The following is a 16620-nucleotide window of genomic DNA, read 5'->3' as shown; positions in this document are numbered from 1 at the left end:
TTAAATTTGTGTATTAAAAATACAATAAAACACTCTAATAACACCGTTAATAACAATGCAATGCTTATTTTATATATTTTACAGACTGTATTTATGTGATTATTTATTCCAACTGTCTTTAATAACTCAATATTAAACACTTTGGGACTTAGTGGATTTAATAATGGAGGTTTGCAATGCATTCCCTGAATGCGAGTGTAATTAGCACATTCATAATGGTTCTTTTTACATTCATTAAATCTAATTGTCAAAGTCCCAGTTCTCTAAACACACTGCAGGCTTCGTGTTGTTACAGCAGTCAGAAACAGTAGAGGGCAGCAATGCGCCGTTAAACTCAATGTGAGCCACAACAATACACGGCGAGGAAGAAGATATAAGCAGGAAGATGAAGAAACAGGAAGATGGAGAAGGCTGCTACAGCTGCTGACACATCTTAGGTAGGCTAATATTTAACGAAGAAAACACAACAGAACAGATTATTTCTGTTGCCACATGGCATGTAAAAAGCAAGGAGCTTTACAGCGCGAAGTTTGCAGTAGTTGTCGGTGGTTGTTTGAGCTGAATATTAGCGAAGTTCCTCCCGCTGGGAAGCGCGTATTAGCGTTTACGTGACCCTACTGTAAACGGGAAGTCAACAAATAGCTCCTGTGTAACAGTTATACGGAACATGTTCAGCCAGTCGGCATTCATTCAGTCGCAGTTATATAGCTACGTTTGATTTCCACACATTTTTTATTTCAAAACGACACCATGTTAGGACTAGGAGACACATTAACGTTCTAGAAATTGGCATTGTACTCAATTATGTCATATTTTATTTATTTGTACGCTGAATTTCCCGGTTAACGTTCACGTTAATGCTTCATAACCAAGAATAGGTTGTGACCAACTGGTGTGTGTTTTAGTCGACAAGCCATTAAACGTTAAATTGGGTAACATTTTGAAGGGAGTTTGGTGAAGGGGTTTTCTTTGGAGATTATGTAGCTAATACTTTGTGTCTTGACGTTTTCTTACCTACCTATGCTTATATGTTTGCAACTCAGAATAATGCCTACACGTTGTTGAATTGTTACAGCTGGCAACATACGTTTTTTTAAATGGTCACTTACATAGGCTATTAAAACAAATTGTTACTGTATATGACATAAACGGTTCTGCAACTTGTCAGCCATATTCAAGAGCTGAATTGTTTTCTGTTCAGTCTGAAATCTCCCTGTTGTGGGGTGGAACATCAGGGTGTAGCTACAAGAAGTTACTACACATATCTTAAAGTAAGCCTTTGTCAAATATAGATTTGATATTAAGTTCATTTTGTCTATCTTGTGTGTGTTTGTCCTGATCTGGATTGTGCAACTGTGCTGTATATGATTGTTTTGTACTGGCTTATTTATTCTCGTTTGTTTACAATCGTCTGAAGTAAGAAAGTATATCGATACATATCGTCATCTTTAAGGTGTGCCTTTATTTTGAAATTCCCATTTTATAATATTTTTTTGTATTCAAAAGAGTAGTTTGTTTTTCATTTAAATTCCTGGAAGAGCTTAGAAATGAAATTGTCAAATCATATGAGTTGCTTTTTATATAATATATATATATATAAATGTAACTGATTATGTTAAATGGGCTTATGTATCATCTTGTATCGGTCGCAGGCCCCTGAATTGAACCAAATCGTATCGTGGCAGACTTTGTGATATCAGTAAATATTGTATCATTGTCCATAGATCGATATATCGTATCTTGATGAAACGTGTGATTTACACCCCTAGCTGATAGAATTTGCTGATACATTGTTGTTGGTCGGCTCTGTAGTCTGAAATAAACTCCATCTTTGTTTACATTATTTTCAGCAGGTTCTATGATCCAACTAAGGACCTCTGCAGAAGAAGAGAGTAGTTGTGAAATTTCCCAGCTCAGACAAGCAGTGTTCCAAAACAATGCCAGACTCCTTGATGAGATGCTCTGCCAAGAAGTTTACAAGAAAGTCATCAACTGCAGAGGAGGCTGGGGCATCGCGGGCACGCCTCTCCACGCCGCCGTGTCCAAAGGCCACCTGAGCTGTCTGCAGGTGCTGCTGGGCCACGGCGCGCTGGTAGACTGCGTGGATGTCAAGGCTCAGACGCCTCTCTTCGCAGCCGTCCGTGGGAAATACCTGGACTGTGTCTTAGCGCTCCTCGGAGCCGGCGCCAACCCCAATGGCAACTCATCCAACAACTGCTCCCCTGTGCTCACTGCGGCCCGGGAGGGGAACGCGGAGATATTAAAGGAGCTGCTCAGACACGGCGCCGAGGTGAACTCCCGCTCCAAAGTCTTGCTGTGGACTTCCAGCGCCAGGGTGTCCAGCGGGCCGCTGTACCTGGCCGCCGTTTACGGACACATGGAGTGTTTCAAGCTGCTGCTCCTGTACGGGGCCGACCCCGATTACAACTGCACGGACGCAAAGCTGCTGAGTTCCATCAAGCAGCCCAAAACTGTGCTGGAGATGTGCCTCAGGCACGGCTGTGGCGTGGAGTACATCCAGCTTCTGATCGACTTTGGCGCAAACGTCTACCTCCCGACTCTGATCATCGAGAAGTCCACGAAGCAGAACGAGGCTGTGGAGCTGCTTCTGCAGGAAAGAGGTATCGCACGTTTTACATGTCAGTTCCTCAGACCTGCTGGATGGTGCCCTGCTCCTGTAGTGTGATGGAGTTCTTCCTCAAACAGGATGTTAGGGAGCAACAGGTCCTTTTTGAACAGGTTGAGGCACAACAAAGTAAGACCATAACTAAGGTCAGCGCATACTTACTGAAGTTATAGTATTTAATCGCGATTAATCGCATTGTCATCGTTAACTCGCAATTAATCGCATTTTTCTCTATTCTAAATGTCCCTTGATTTCTTTTTGTCCCATTATTTTTTCTCATGTTAATGCTCTTATCAACATGATACAATATTTTTTAAAACGATTTAAAAAGATGTGTGTGTATATATATAGTATTAGTAGTTGCAACAGCATGTGAAAAAAACGACAGTTTGCTAGGCCAAAAAGAACGTTAATCTCGCGCTAAAAAAATTGACGCCGTTAAAATGGGTTTGCGTTAACGCCGTTAATAACGTGTTTAACTGACAGCACTACTTTAAACCAATCACAATGGTCTTGGACGGCGCTAAGTAGGGTTGCACGATATTGACAAAATGTGAAAATGCGATATCGATTATGAATATTGCGATATCGATATTACTTTCGATATTTTTAAACCTATGTAAAATTACAAAAGTTATGGGAAAACGTGCACACTGAGACTTATGTATGGCTCCGTGGTGCGGCCGGACCACAGGTTGGTCGTGAATGAAAAATAGTCAATCTTTCCGACTCCAAACTCTGCCTCATATAAACACTGTTTATAAAGTTGTGGGATAGCTACCGGTGAGAAATAGATGCGGGATGGGATTACTTTTGGCCACTAAAGTTTTCCTCTTCAATCTGGTATTTCGTCTTCTCCCTGAGCAACACTCATTTTCTTACTTTTGTGTTCTTTCTTTTGCTCTACTGACTCCCTTCGCTCTCTCTTTAGGTCCTTTCTTTTCTTTCCCTTCTCGGATTCGTTCCGTTTTTTTTTTTGTCTCTATCCATTTCTTCACTTACACTGTCACTCTGTCCAAATATGCACACACGTCACGTTCGATAGAATATTGCGCATCATGATATCGCTATAACGATATTGAGTCGATATATCATGCACCCCTAGCGCTAAGCTCCGGACGCAGCAAAACGGTCTCGGGAAGGAACTTGTTTTGGTGGAACATTTGCACAACATCTGCAAATGGAAACGCCATGTACAATATTAAATGAAGTTAACTGTTTACACAATACTGTAATGTGAGCTATTTAAATTAGCTGGATACATGGTTAAATGGATTTGCTCTTACCAGTGTATCGCCGTGTGTATTTTGTCCATAGCAAATCCCCACCAATCGGTCCCAAAACGTCCCAGTTAGAGAGGAAATGCTGTAAACATTTTCTTTGTAAATCTTTACCATCATTCCCCGAAAGAACCAAGCAGGCTCGCCTTGTTGCACGATCCAAATTTTCTTCAAAACTTGCCGTTTTCAGCGTGTAACTTTGCTCAGAGGTTCCGGTTAATGTTGCTCGATGCGACCAGAGTTTCAAGTTAACACAAAGAAAGTGGAAAGTGAGGGACATCCGGGGGAACTATCCCGTAAATAAACTTCCTTTATATAGACTACTGAAGTGATAAAGCAGTGATAAGTGATAACATTAGGTTTAGAACTAATTAAATACGTAGTGGTACCACTTCATTTTATGGGTCTGTAATTTTTGATTCATTTAATAAGTTTCCTTAAAAGGACAATGTAATTTGGTAGGTATTATAGGGAAGTAATACAGATTTCAAGTGGTAGACAAAATGTATTTGTTGTTTAACCTAGATAATGTAATAATAATGTATACTTTATTAATCCCGCAAGGGGAAATTACAATGTTTGTTATTATTATTATACACATTACACACAGGCCTGAATTACACACACGTGCTCAGTACCTATACATGCACTAATGGAGAGCTGTCAGAGTGAGGGGTGAGCAGTTGGGGGTTCGGTGCCTTGCTCAAGAGCACCTTGGCAGTGCTCAGGAAGTGAACTGGCACCTCTCCAGCTACCAGTCCACCACCATACTTTTCCCAACCCAACTCCCTACTGACTGAGCTACTGCCACCCCCAAAGATAGTGCTTTAGTCGGTGCACAGCAGGTCACAGATTCTTTTTTTTACATTTGTCTGCAGGAAAGATACAATTCTACATACATGGGAGTACGTTTCCAATACTACATGAATGGCAGTGTATTCAGTTGGGTTTAAATGAAGAGTTTCTCTCCTATTTTCCCTATAATTAGCACCAAATTACTTATTACAGATATTTCTGCAAAAATGTTTCACAAAGTTATTAGGAAAATTGCAGACCCGTGAAATAAATTGTCTCCTGAAAGCTGTCACACCTCGTGCACCACGGTAGTTTGTTGGTGGGTGGAATGAATCATCAAATTCCAGCTGCAAAATGCATTCATGGTGTTTCTCTCTGAACTGATATGGATATGGACAACCACTGAAGCCACACAAGAAGTCCCCCTCTTGCATTAATCATGCAGACGTTCCTCTTCACCACTCCTGTGCACAATGAGATTTTCGCACTAGTCCGTGTGTGAGCATGAATGTTCAAAGACACGACAAACCCTCCACTAACTCTTTGGCAGATTTTTTTCTTCCGTTTTATCGAGTTAAGGGACGTAAAAAAAGAAACATTAACTGTTAACCGACAATAACAATTTTGACCGCTTAATACTATCAGTTGACCAGTTAAAGCAATATTTAAAAACAATTAAATAAAGGTTGCTGCATGGTTAAAAAAAAAACCAAAAAACCCTAGGCTTTATAATCTTATCTCTTTACTGATGGGTAACTTGCTGCATCTAACTTTATTGGCTCTCAGCTGGACGGCGCTCACAGCGGAGAGCTTAAGGTGCTACCTCGCCTCGTTTAGTCCGGTGGAATCACACTAGAGTGTTGGTTTTCCTCCGCTTTCCAACATCGATTATGAATATTGCGATATCAATATTAATTTCGATATTTTTAAACATGTAAAATTACTAAACTTATGGGAAAACGCATCAAAATAGATTCATAACAAATAAAACAAGTTTTCTTACAACACAAGGGTTATTTCAACTCCTCCTCCACAGCGCTGTGGAGGAGGGTCTGGTAAAGCGAGACTAATTATCGTGAACGAGGGTCGGCTATGGGTCCAAAAAAAAAATCCAAATCAGCGTCCCTAATCGAGTTGTTAATAAAGACCATCTAATTGTACTCTTCGTGATGGTGAAGTTTAAGTTGAAGTCCAGCAATTACATAGCCTGGACACCAGACCCTTCTCAGTCTGGGGAAGGTTCATTAACAGCTCATTTCCAAAGGGGCGTTGCCAAAGGACGCCGCTCAAATGCCTCTGGGCGCAATTGGATAGTCCTTCAACCAATTGGACCAACGATCCGGGCGACGTAGCAGCGACAGCGGCACCAACGGGTTTCTGCGCTTCAGGTGGCCGTCATTTTGAATGTAAACAAAAAGCTGCTTGCCGTCGCTGCGCTATCGTCATCGTGTAAAGCCCGCCTCAACGGTTGTGATTGGTGCCTCGATTTGGATTAATTTGGATTTTTTTTTTTAGTACACAGCAATAATAAATATTTACTATTGCTGTTTACTAAGTATTTCTTATCCGATTACTCATTAATCGATGGAATAATCGGTAGAATACTCGATTACTAAAATAATCGATAGCTGCAGCCCTAGATGTTATTGCTGCAGTAGTTAAACTGCAAGGGGAAACATCACAAACAGGCAAAAAAATATTCTTGTGACTTCAGACAGATCTTGTTGGAAAAAGGAGTGCACTGAAATGCAACAAGAGTCCATTCATTATCATATTATAATAAAGATCCCCCCTCTCTGTTGTCTCTAGGGAATCCAAAGGCCTTGACTTCACAGTGCCGACTCGCTGTCCGAAGATACCTCAAAAAGATCAACAAGATCCAGTGTATCGAGCATCTGGACATGCCAACAAGTCTCATTAACTTCTTGCAACACAAGGCAGTCCCAGTCACTGATCTGTAGCCACGTGAGCTGGAGGCCCATCATGTGAATGAATTAATTTTTTATTTAACTCTATGAACCACCTTTGTTTTAAATCCTGTCTAATCCTGTGCTGTACTGTTAAGACTGTTTCTTAAGTCAAAACATTAAATGTGGATAAGTGGTGTGTACTTCTGTGTTACTGTTAGTACTTACTGCACCCTGTGGTTAGTGGAAGACCTCTCTGAGGGAAGCAGTTTCTCGGAGCTACAGTTCTTAGTCACAAGTTCATCACAAGTTTGAGAAGAGCTGTTTGTACTATGAAAACAAAAGTTCTTAAAATGAATCAGGGTCAGTGTGAAAACCACTCATTTTTACGTGTGTAAAAAAATGTTAAATCTTCGAATTTATGGGTGTTATAGCATCTTATCTTATATCCAACTGACTCAGAGCTGCATGCATCAATCAGAGACAAAAACAGAACAATTCAAAGACAAAACCACAAGAGCTCGTTTTTAGGTTTTGTAGGATCTGTCCGCTCAATGGCAAGTGCATGAGTTATTCTTCCTAGAATTAATAATAACAGCCATGCATAACCCTATCGAAGTCTTGCTCCTCAGGTCTCCTTCTTAGGTTAAGCCCTGGGTCTTCTGTATGGGAAATGGACTAAAACCTTCAGCTATGCTAGAGGCTCTGGGAGGCTTTACACTAGTGCTTTGAGTTAAATGCTAACATCAGAATATAGCTAGATTACCGACCACTCTAAAGAAGTGTTATACATACTGGCTCAGAGCAGACCAAGAAAAGAACTGATTCAAAGACACAATTTAAACCACAGGAGCTCATTTTAAGGTTTTTGTAGAATCTGTCAGCTTAATGGAATCTGCAAATGAAGTTTAAAAACCTCATGCTAAAGGAATCAGGATCACTTGGTTGTTTAATTATACAAATACTTCAAGCGTTATCTTCAGCATTTAAATAATTAGACACAGACCACAACATGTGATTCTTCAGACTGGCCTGTAGATGGCAGCCCTAAACAAGAGAAGGCACTACATTTAGATGAAAAGCAAACTTTCATTATAGAGGGTTAAGTGCCTGTAAAGTGTTCTTGTACCTTGCTGTTTTGCAGTAACAATGATACAGCCGGAGTCAGAACAGAGTCAACCAAATCAAATCATTCATTAAATCACAGACTATCAAACACCAGACTTCAAGTATTGCCATCGTGAGGAAATGAAAAAAAAACAACCATTAATTGAACTTTCATAATTGAGAAATTTTGTTCTGAAATAATGCTTTTGAAAAAGAACTCAAAAAGCACTAACCTCAACAAAAAATTCACAAACTCTGGAATTAGAATAATCATTAAATATTCCTACATTAGATGTCTGCCATTTGAAAGAAATGACAGATGCTCATAGAAAATAACTGCTAGTATGAAAATCAAACACACGTTAAAGAGAACTTCAAGTACAGTCACCCTTACAACTTGTTTTACAAAAGAGCTCCGTTGCTGGAAGCACTGCTGGATTCAAACAATTCAAACAAAATAGATAAATAGTGTTTCAGAATAAAACACTTCATTTGGTCCCCTTTTTAAAAACTGAGGTCAGCAGAGCAATGATGACATCATGGCCATTGAGTGTTCTGTTGACACGGTGCCGGGTGAGGTGAGCTCAGCCCAGCCCAACGTCCAGTGACATCATCACGACGAAGCCCAGGATGGAGGTCCAGGAGGCCAGCTTCCCGTTTCCACTGGTTGATGTTGGAGCGAAGACATGGGACATTAGTTAGAGACCAGGGGTTGATACATACGTAGACTGCATAAGTGAAGCCAAAACATCTGGATCGCCCCCCCCGGCGGCTGGCTGCAGTATAGCTCATAAACCCCGCCCCCTCCATGTTAGCCGATGGGACATTGGCCAAACTCAAAAACCGAAGTAAACATCAAATGCATTTCTCCCGAAGATGGTTTCTATCATTTTAGGTAGTTTTAGGTAGTTAAGTAGTTTTATCACGCTGATGTTTGTTCAAGTGTTCATTTTTTTTGGACAAGTCTGTTTTTTATTAATTATTTGACGCTATAAAAGTGGGATGATTGGGTTAGGGTTACAGGGATTGACAGCTGTGAGTGACGTTTACAAGCACAAAATATTCCGTTTTTTTTCCCTTATTCAGAAAAAGACAATATTCCAACCAAGTTCTTTACATGGCTAATGAAATTGTACAGCAACGCACAGAGCTGACTGTAACCCATAAACAACAGACAAGAGGTAGTAAACTGTCGCAAACTGTGGTAAAAATCCTGATTGAGACGCATATTCCGAACGCGCTGTATACATGTCCATAGAATGCCTCTGAAACATGAATAATACTAGCACGGCCTTATTCAGAATATCTAGACGGAATATGCTGTTTACATCAGGGGTCTTCAACGTTTTTTAGGCCAAGGACCCCTAACCTGAGAGAGATACGAGCAGGGACCCCCTACTACATATATTGTATAAAATGAAGTTGCATATTAAACTGGGCCTACAATAACATGTAAGTTAGCCTAAAGCCTTTACACATAGGCCTACCTTTTTATGATGCCCTACAATACTAGCTACCATTTACATATTCATATATCATGTTTTAATGTCAAACATACATGTGGCAGGCACCTGTATGTTGAGGTTGTTGTTGTTTTCTACACATGTATCTTTGCTAATAATTGCATTCATGTTAATGTATATTGACAGACATATTTAAAAAATAAAAAAAACATTCAATAATCAATAATTTGGCGGCCCCCCTGCATTGACTCTGAGGACTCCTTAGGGGTTACGGACTCCCTGTTGAAGATCTCTGGTTTACATGATCCGTATCAAATTAGGAATATTGTCATGTTGGGAATAATGGTGGAATGTTAGTGTGCTTGTAAACATAGTGACTAAATGGTCAGACGGGTGTATGGACGGGACCTTGATATCATGTCTCTATTGCCCGATCCCTACTGCGCAGACTCTGGCTCCAAAATTACAAGAGGCCAGCGCCCATATCTGGGATGTTCTGGTTTCACTTTTGTGCAGTGGGAGGAAGTGGAGATGCTTTGACCCTCTTTATATACAGTCTATGTTAGAGACAGATGCTGAAAGACACTGTATTTGTGATTCCCTCAATCTGGCTATAGTAAAAATTGTCATCCATTCTTGCACAAATGTACTTTAATCCCTCTTTTCCTTCTCACCTGATTTGGGCCTCAGGTATAATGTCATCCACCACCACGTAAACCATCGCCCCGGCAGCAAACGCCAACGCATACGGCAACAGAGGTTCTGCCAAGACGACGGCGACGGCACCCAGAAACCCAGCAATAGGCTCTACCATGCCACTGAGCTGGCCATACCTGACCGAAAAACAATAACAGAATTAAAAAGTAAAGTGTCTGTGCTCTGTCTAAGCCTTTTGCAAAGTGTTGTTACATTACTGTACTCTTTGACGCAGTGTTTAGACACAGACACACGCTCGTCCTTACCAGAAGGCTTTCCACGTTGAGACTCCTGAACCCCGGAGCGGCAGGCTCACTGCCAAGCCTTCTGGGAAATTCTGGATGCCAATACCGATGGCCAAATTTCTGAGGAAACAAAAGCAGTCAGAATGCTTCCTTCAACACTTTTTGACTAACACTTACGATTCACTTTCATGAATTTTAGGGAGAGAAATGGCAGACACTTTAAATAATTTGGACATTGGATAAAATAATTATAAATGATGGCGAGAGACATTAAGGTACAGTTAAGAGGAATGCTCGGGAGCTTGCATATCTAATCTAATTAAGAAAACATTTAACACAAAAACATTTAAAACCAAAACATATAAGTATATTATAATACTAATTTGCTGCAAAATATTAAATTGAGTGAAAGAGGTGTGATGCAGAGAAGACATACCGCTAATGGCATACTTTAGCGATTTAGTAGGCAGTATGCAGTACATACTGATTGAGTATGTAGTATGCATTACGTTAGAATGTGATTTTGAACACAGCCAGAGTGAGTATAGCATGGCTGTTAGTCCTGTTAATCTTATGACAGTCCAACCTTTCAGATTGGAACACCAGCCATGGGGATTCTGCACGCACCCTTTCTGGTAATCCTCAAGTGCAATACTGTTCACTACGGTATGTCCACCATTCTTTTAGTTGTATTTGACAGCAGGTTAATTATTATTACAATTACAACTATGACATCAATCAACATAAAATGTCTCCAAATCGCATAATTCTTTTTGGATCACTTAATCTTTCAATTTGGTGCACTTCGCATTGAGCAAAGGTGAAGTTATGGATGAACTAGATGGCAAGAGAATGTACTCCAAGTTTATTTTTTTCTTCCATTGGACCTATATTCAAGTACCAGTAGGAACTGGTGAGTATTATGTTGGTACCTGCTTCATACAATGAAATTACACTGTAAAACACGGGCTGTATAGTGTTTCCCTTTTTTGCAGTGTGTGTCTCTTCATTCAAGAAATAATTATATTCACTGTAATTCTCTCAAATGGGTCCATCGAGAGAACAGACTTTCATAATGAGATGCTGGTTCCCCAGATTGGGCTTGATTTGTTATCAAACTAGAGTTCCACATGTACTGACCTGAAATCTTTCTGCTACTGCTTTCTGCAGTACTACAATGTAACCACTAGATGTTAGCAGCACACAACAACAGCACAGTTGTGGGCACAGGTGTAAAGCCTGTCTGCCAGTCTTATCGTGACACACACCAAATCTTCTCACAAGTATTAACTTTATAACTAAACTTAACTTTTTAAGGCTTATACTGAAAAAAAAACAAAAAAGAACCCCACAATTTTTAATCGTATGACTACCAACTGTTCCAGGTTTGGAAAACCAATTACAGCTTTTAAACCTCATTCTTGTGGGATCTATAATCTTGTGTGCAGAATGTCTGCTGTTTTTCCATAGGGAAAATGTACTGTATGGGTGTTTCTTTGCCTTGATACCAATCTTACCTGGCGCTTTCAAAAGTAGCAGATGAAGTCTTTCCAATGGCTCCGAATGCCACCCCCACAGCCAAACCCTCTGCAGAAGAAAAAAAAACAAAAAACACAGACAATTGATCCCTGTTAGTCTATGATTTGTTCTTTGACTTCTTTGAAGCCATCTGTTATATAGATAGAAAAACAACATTTGAAGAAAGACCGAGGAACAGTGTTGGCTAAGTGTGGTACTATAAAAAAATAAGTTAATACTAGGGCGATGCGATTAAGGGCCAAGCATAACGCGTACATTTTTTTTGTACAGCTGCAACACAATTGTGAACGGCGCTTTTTATTTTCGAAAACTCCCGGACGGCTCAGTAGACAAGTCAAAAGCCAAATGCACATTGTGTAAAGCCAAATTAAAATATCACCGAAGTACGTCAAGCTTGAGCTACCACCTACGAGCTAAGCATAGTACAGTTAACGTGACTCAGGTTGTTGCTAGTGGGCTCAGGCAAAGCACTATTTTGGAGAGTGCTACTTGCCGACCTGTGGATGAAACCAAATCCAAAAAAAATTACTACAGCTCTTGCAAAATGGGTGGCAACTAACTGCAGACCTGTCAGCATCGTAGAAGACTCTGGTCTTAAAGACGTACTACGGTTGGCATGTTCTGAATTGTGCAATAATGACAGATTCACACATTTTTCTTTTGTTTACAGTAAATAAATAAATAAATAATAAACAAATACAAATCTTAAAGTCAAGTTCATGAAGTAACTTTCTTTGCATTCATTTGATTCCCAATCAAGATAGACTGGTAAGAATTGCTTTCCATTGTTGCTTAAAAACTGTTCTGAAATGCAAAATAATAGAATTTTAATCATGTGATATAACATGCGATTAATCGCGATTAACTATAGAAATTCAGCGATTAAGAAAAAATGTATCGTTTGACCCTAGTTAATACACATCGGTATGGGTGGAAACAGGTATCAAGACAGTATGCAGACTAGTGAAGATACTATGGGCCTGGAATGACATGAGATTTAGCAAATAAAGGCTTTGGTCTGTTCTTTTAGACAGAACACTGTGATCTTCTTACAGCAACAGTCAGTGGGTATCTCACTCTGAGAAATGCACTGCATTCTTTTATTTGGTCTCACCTTCTATAGTCAGGTTTGATGTAACATTGCTACTGAGGTTTTATCTCCCTAACCATATCTGCAGAGGCAATGTAGACTGTAGAATGAAACATATCTGCTGAACCACTGACCCAAAACTGAGAGAGAATTATGAGAAATTTAGTCTTTTTGCTGTAAGGTTCAAATACATAGAGTACTACAACAGGAAAGCTGTCAAAAGTTGTGACCACCGTATCAAGCCGGTCTCGTTCTCTCTTTGCATGCTCTGTAGTTCCTGTGCAGCTTCCCTCTCCTCTGATGTCCCATTTGCCTCATTCAAAATGCCTGTCATGCATACTTAAAGTACACAACATTCAGATGGAAAGTGAAAAGGTCACAGTGCATGATGTATCTATGAGTGTGTTCCTGTGTTTGAGATGTGTGTGTGTGTGTGTGTGTGTGTGTGTAAGTGTGAGTGATTATGTGCTGGGGGAGTCAGATCTATAGGCTATTTAGCATTTCATACCAAATACCAGGCAGAGTAGCGGTATTACGTCTACTTCATACGTTGACAAGCAGCGACGTGCTGCCATGCCGTTGACAGCAAGGTTATTACAATGCTAAAAAATGCTAATTTACTAATATAAGAGCAAGCATCAAAGGGTTGTGCACACAGAGAGTTGAGTGGTTTAATCACAATTTTATCACTAGCACACAGCTGTAGAGCTAAGTCTTAAATGTCCTACCATGAGAGGACCACAGAAGATAAACCCTTTCAATCTACATAAAAACATGGCCACCTTTGGGGCCACCTTCAGACCCTTTAAATCTTTTTTTGCCCATTTAGTGGTAATCACCTGAGAAACGTTTAGATGTTTCTCCACTTTTCTAGTGTTCAACAATTGTATTTTCTGGTGCTTAATGAGAATTAATTAAGATGCCTCCATACAGCGGTTAACCCTGCACGGGGCAACTGTGCTCCAGTGGCTACAGGCCACATCCACTAGGATCCACCTCCCTCTCCACTTGCTTATGTCATCCAATCATTATTGAGATAGAGTTGTAGCTTAAAAGAGAGGGAATGGAGAGCACTATGACATGATTAATAGACACTAATACAATAAACATGCATTGGACTACCGGAAAATCTAATTTTGAAGACAATGTTCCTCCAAACAGATTGCTTTTAAATTGCTGTCTTTGTACACCGGTGTAATATAGCTAATTTAGGATACCCGGATACAATAAGGATCAGGTAGTATTATTCCCTTTTTTGCCAAAAGTTAGATTAGACGATTGGTACCACTCTCATGTCAGATAATCAATCAATCTTGTAATCTAACTTTGGCAAGAAAGTGAACAAGCGTGCTTTTCAAAAGGTCAAACTATTCTAGAGGTTCCTGTCGTTGCTGGAGTCACATGGCGAGCTATAGCAGCCAGCTGGAAAAGTCCTCAACTTGGGCAAGAATTGCCAACATAGACGACCCTTCTACACTGTCATTGCTGCCTACCTTGGGGGCAGGGCAGTCGCCATGTTTGTGAAAGCACATTAAGGAAGTTTTCACATCAGGGACCAGGGCCCAGATCTGAGTACACTTGACCCCAAAGTTCAGTTTGTTTGATTAGTGTGAACACAGTGTACTGTACCCAGGTCCACTTGAAAAGGTGGTCTCGAGTACGATTCATGTGTCCTCGGGTAGGGTTTGCATCAGGTGTGAAAAAACACCTGTACCAAAACACTGAAGTAGACTGCTATTTAATGCGAGTAGAGTTGCAAAGAATTTTCTCAACGCCGCATGTCTCCTTCGGATCTGCATATGTGTGCAGCATGTACCGATACCATCCTCTGAACTGCACGGCCATAGGTAATAAAGCAGAAATCCAGCTGAGAGGGTTGTTTTTGACATTGTCTCCAAAATATAACCAATAGTAGGCATAATGCAAAGGTTGACTCCATTGTATGGGACTGGGATCTCGAGATTGGCCCTCTTTTCTACACTGTAGCAACAACATAAACAAATGTCACGTAGATGATGACTCAACTGTTCTCAGTTTTTTTTGCTAATGGCAAAGCTGAGCAGTGGAGGAGTGGGGAGGGGGTATGAATTAATCGTACCAAATATGAAAACGCCCTTACAACCTCTCAGAACTACTTGTGTAACAGCAGACTTTTAGTTTTGCTAGAACTATTCCTCATTTTCTTTGGGAATGGAGACAGTGTCATGAGACAGAAACAAAGTGTGGCTTTTAAGGCGTCAAAGTATTATATTACAGCTATCTATTCTCTTTTATGCAGGAACTGATCTCTTACGATCCCATCTCCCCATTCCTTAGTATTTTTATCTTTTTTCTCTTCCTACAATATTACTAGCCTACATCAAGCTATACTGCCTTACACTTAGAACAAGGAGCAAAGATAAAGATACGGTTAAGTAGGCCTGTAGCGACGCGTCGATGACACACACACACACATGTGGGAGACCAAAACATTGCAGGATGGAGGACGAAACAGCAACCTCCTCACAGAATTCCCAACAAAACCCTGCAAAAAGCCCCATGAAAAGAAAAAGTCCTAAAAAAACAGCTCGCCCTTAAGTTTTCGAAGGTATGGGAATACTTCAAATATAGTCCCAAGTACTAACGTTGGCTAAATTAATTTCATGTTTGTGTAGTGTGTTGTGTAGCCTGCGCACTTAGGTGGTGCTAGCTAACTATCTTAGCTCTCCGTGCAGTTTGTTCGTGCTAGGTTAGTAGCTAACGTTAACGTTAGCTAGCTACTGGCGCCTAGACAGCTGTGTTTAGCTAACGTTAGTTATCATCTAATGTTGGCTTGAATGGTAGCTAGCTTACGGCTGCAGAACACAGCTATCTATAGTAGCTAACGTTAGCTAACGTGAACGTTAGCTACTAACCTAGCACGAACAAACTGCACAGAGAGCTAAGATGCGTTGGTTAGCCTAGCACCACCAAAGTGCACAGCTGCATTAGCATGTAAACCTACAGAATAGCAGTTAAGAGAGTCAGTTTGATTATGCATCAGGTTTTATGTTGGGACTGTTATATTGTGTTAAACACTCTCAGGAATGTCTGTACTGTGCACTGCACAGTGTTTTTCTTTTTTGCACTACAACTTACACACTAGATTTTTTTGAACAAGAGAGTTATGTTGGTACTGTAAAAGAGTAAACAGGCTGGCCTTTCCTTTTGTATAACAGTAAAATAAATTTTTTATTTTGTGTAAAGCAGAAGATTTTTTGCTGTGCAAAATTGTTTAATAAAATATATTATTAAGATTTTTTTGGTATTTATTTGAGATACATTATGGTTTTTATTAATCGAGCAACAGAAAAAGAAAAATAATCGTTATATTAATCGTCCAATTAGTCGTTAGATTAGTCGACTAATCGATAAAATAATCGCCCGATTAATCGTTTAATAAATAATCATTTACCCCCAGCTCTACGGTTAAGAGAGAATGAGAGAACTAGGAAGAAGCAAAGCAGACATGAAAGAAAGAGTATAGATACCAAAGGCAAGAAACTATCCTGATGGCCCTGCAGCTGCAGACTTTAAGAGAGTCAGTTTGATTATGCATCAGGTTTTATGTTGGGACTGTTATATTGTGTTAAACACTCTCAGGAATGTCTGTACTGTGCACTGCACAGTGTTTTTCTTTTTTGCACTACAACTTACACACTAGATTTTTTTGAACAAGAGAGTTATGTTGGTACTGTAAAAGAGTAAACAGGCTGGCCTTTCCTTTTGTATAACAGTAAAATAAATTTTTTATTTTGTGTAAAGCAGAAGATTTTTTGCTGTGCAAAATTGTTTAATAAAATATATTATTAAGATTTTTTTGGTATTTATTTGAGATACATTATGGTTTTTAT

General features: G+C 39.9%; 2 protein-coding genes across 5 annotated transcripts in view; one reads left to right on the top strand and one right to left on the bottom strand.

Moving 5' to 3' along the window:
* Nucleotides 1-286: 286 nt before the first annotated feature.
* On the top strand, nucleotides 287-6811 carry LOC116046903 (ankyrin repeat and SOCS box protein 12-like). 2 transcript variants are annotated; one of them, XM_031295376.1, is made up of 3 exons: nucleotides 287-437; nucleotides 1854-2621; nucleotides 6511-6811. In XM_031295376.1, the coding sequence occupies exons 2-3, from the start codon at nucleotides 1859-1861 to the stop codon at nucleotides 6660-6662; spliced, it is 915 nt and encodes a 304-aa protein (XP_031151236.1). In that variant the 5' UTR covers nucleotides 287-437; nucleotides 1854-1858; the 3' UTR covers nucleotides 6663-6811. The 2 variants fall into 2 exon arrangements, with proteins under 2 accessions (XP_031151236.1, XP_031151235.1); XM_031295375.2 differs by having other exon boundaries at nucleotides 289-437; nucleotides 1851-2621.
* A 1406-nt stretch (nucleotides 6812-8217) lies between these two features.
* The window catches only part of LOC116046902 (zinc transporter ZIP11), a 173710-nt gene continuing 165307 nt past the window's right edge, over nucleotides 8218-16620 (bottom strand). For all 3 annotated transcript variants that reach the window (XM_031295372.2, XM_031295374.2, XM_031295373.2), the window contains exons 7-10: nucleotides 11637-11706; nucleotides 10141-10239; nucleotides 9853-10011; nucleotides 8218-8378 (exon numbers count right to left, since the gene is read on the bottom strand). In XM_031295372.2, the coding sequence (XP_031151232.1) occupies nucleotides 8300-8378; nucleotides 9853-10011; nucleotides 10141-10239; nucleotides 11637-11706 (407 nt within the window). In that variant the 3' untranslated portion in view covers nucleotides 8218-8299. The remainder of the gene's footprint in view (nucleotides 8379-9852; nucleotides 10012-10140; nucleotides 10240-11636; nucleotides 11707-16620) is intronic.

This window comes from Sander lucioperca, chromosome 22 (assembly GCF_008315115.2).
Source record: "Sander lucioperca isolate FBNREF2018 chromosome 22, SLUC_FBN_1.2, whole genome shotgun sequence".
Lineage (NCBI taxonomy): Eukaryota > Metazoa > Chordata > Actinopteri > Perciformes > Percidae > Sander > Sander lucioperca.
The sequence above is the reverse complement of the archived record's forward strand: the minus strand, read 5'-3'. Positions and strand labels throughout refer to the sequence as shown.

Excerpts from the sequence above, each read along its gene's own strand:
- LOC116046903 (XM_031295376.1), top strand. The coding sequence starts at position 1,859 with ATGATCCAACTAAGGACCTCTGCAGAAGAAGAGAGTAGTTGTGAAATT. Across the intron at positions 2,622-6,510 it reads GCTGCTTCTGCAGGAAAGAG|GGAATCCAAAGGCCTTGACT; the intron begins GTATCGCACGTT and ends TGTTGTCTCTAG.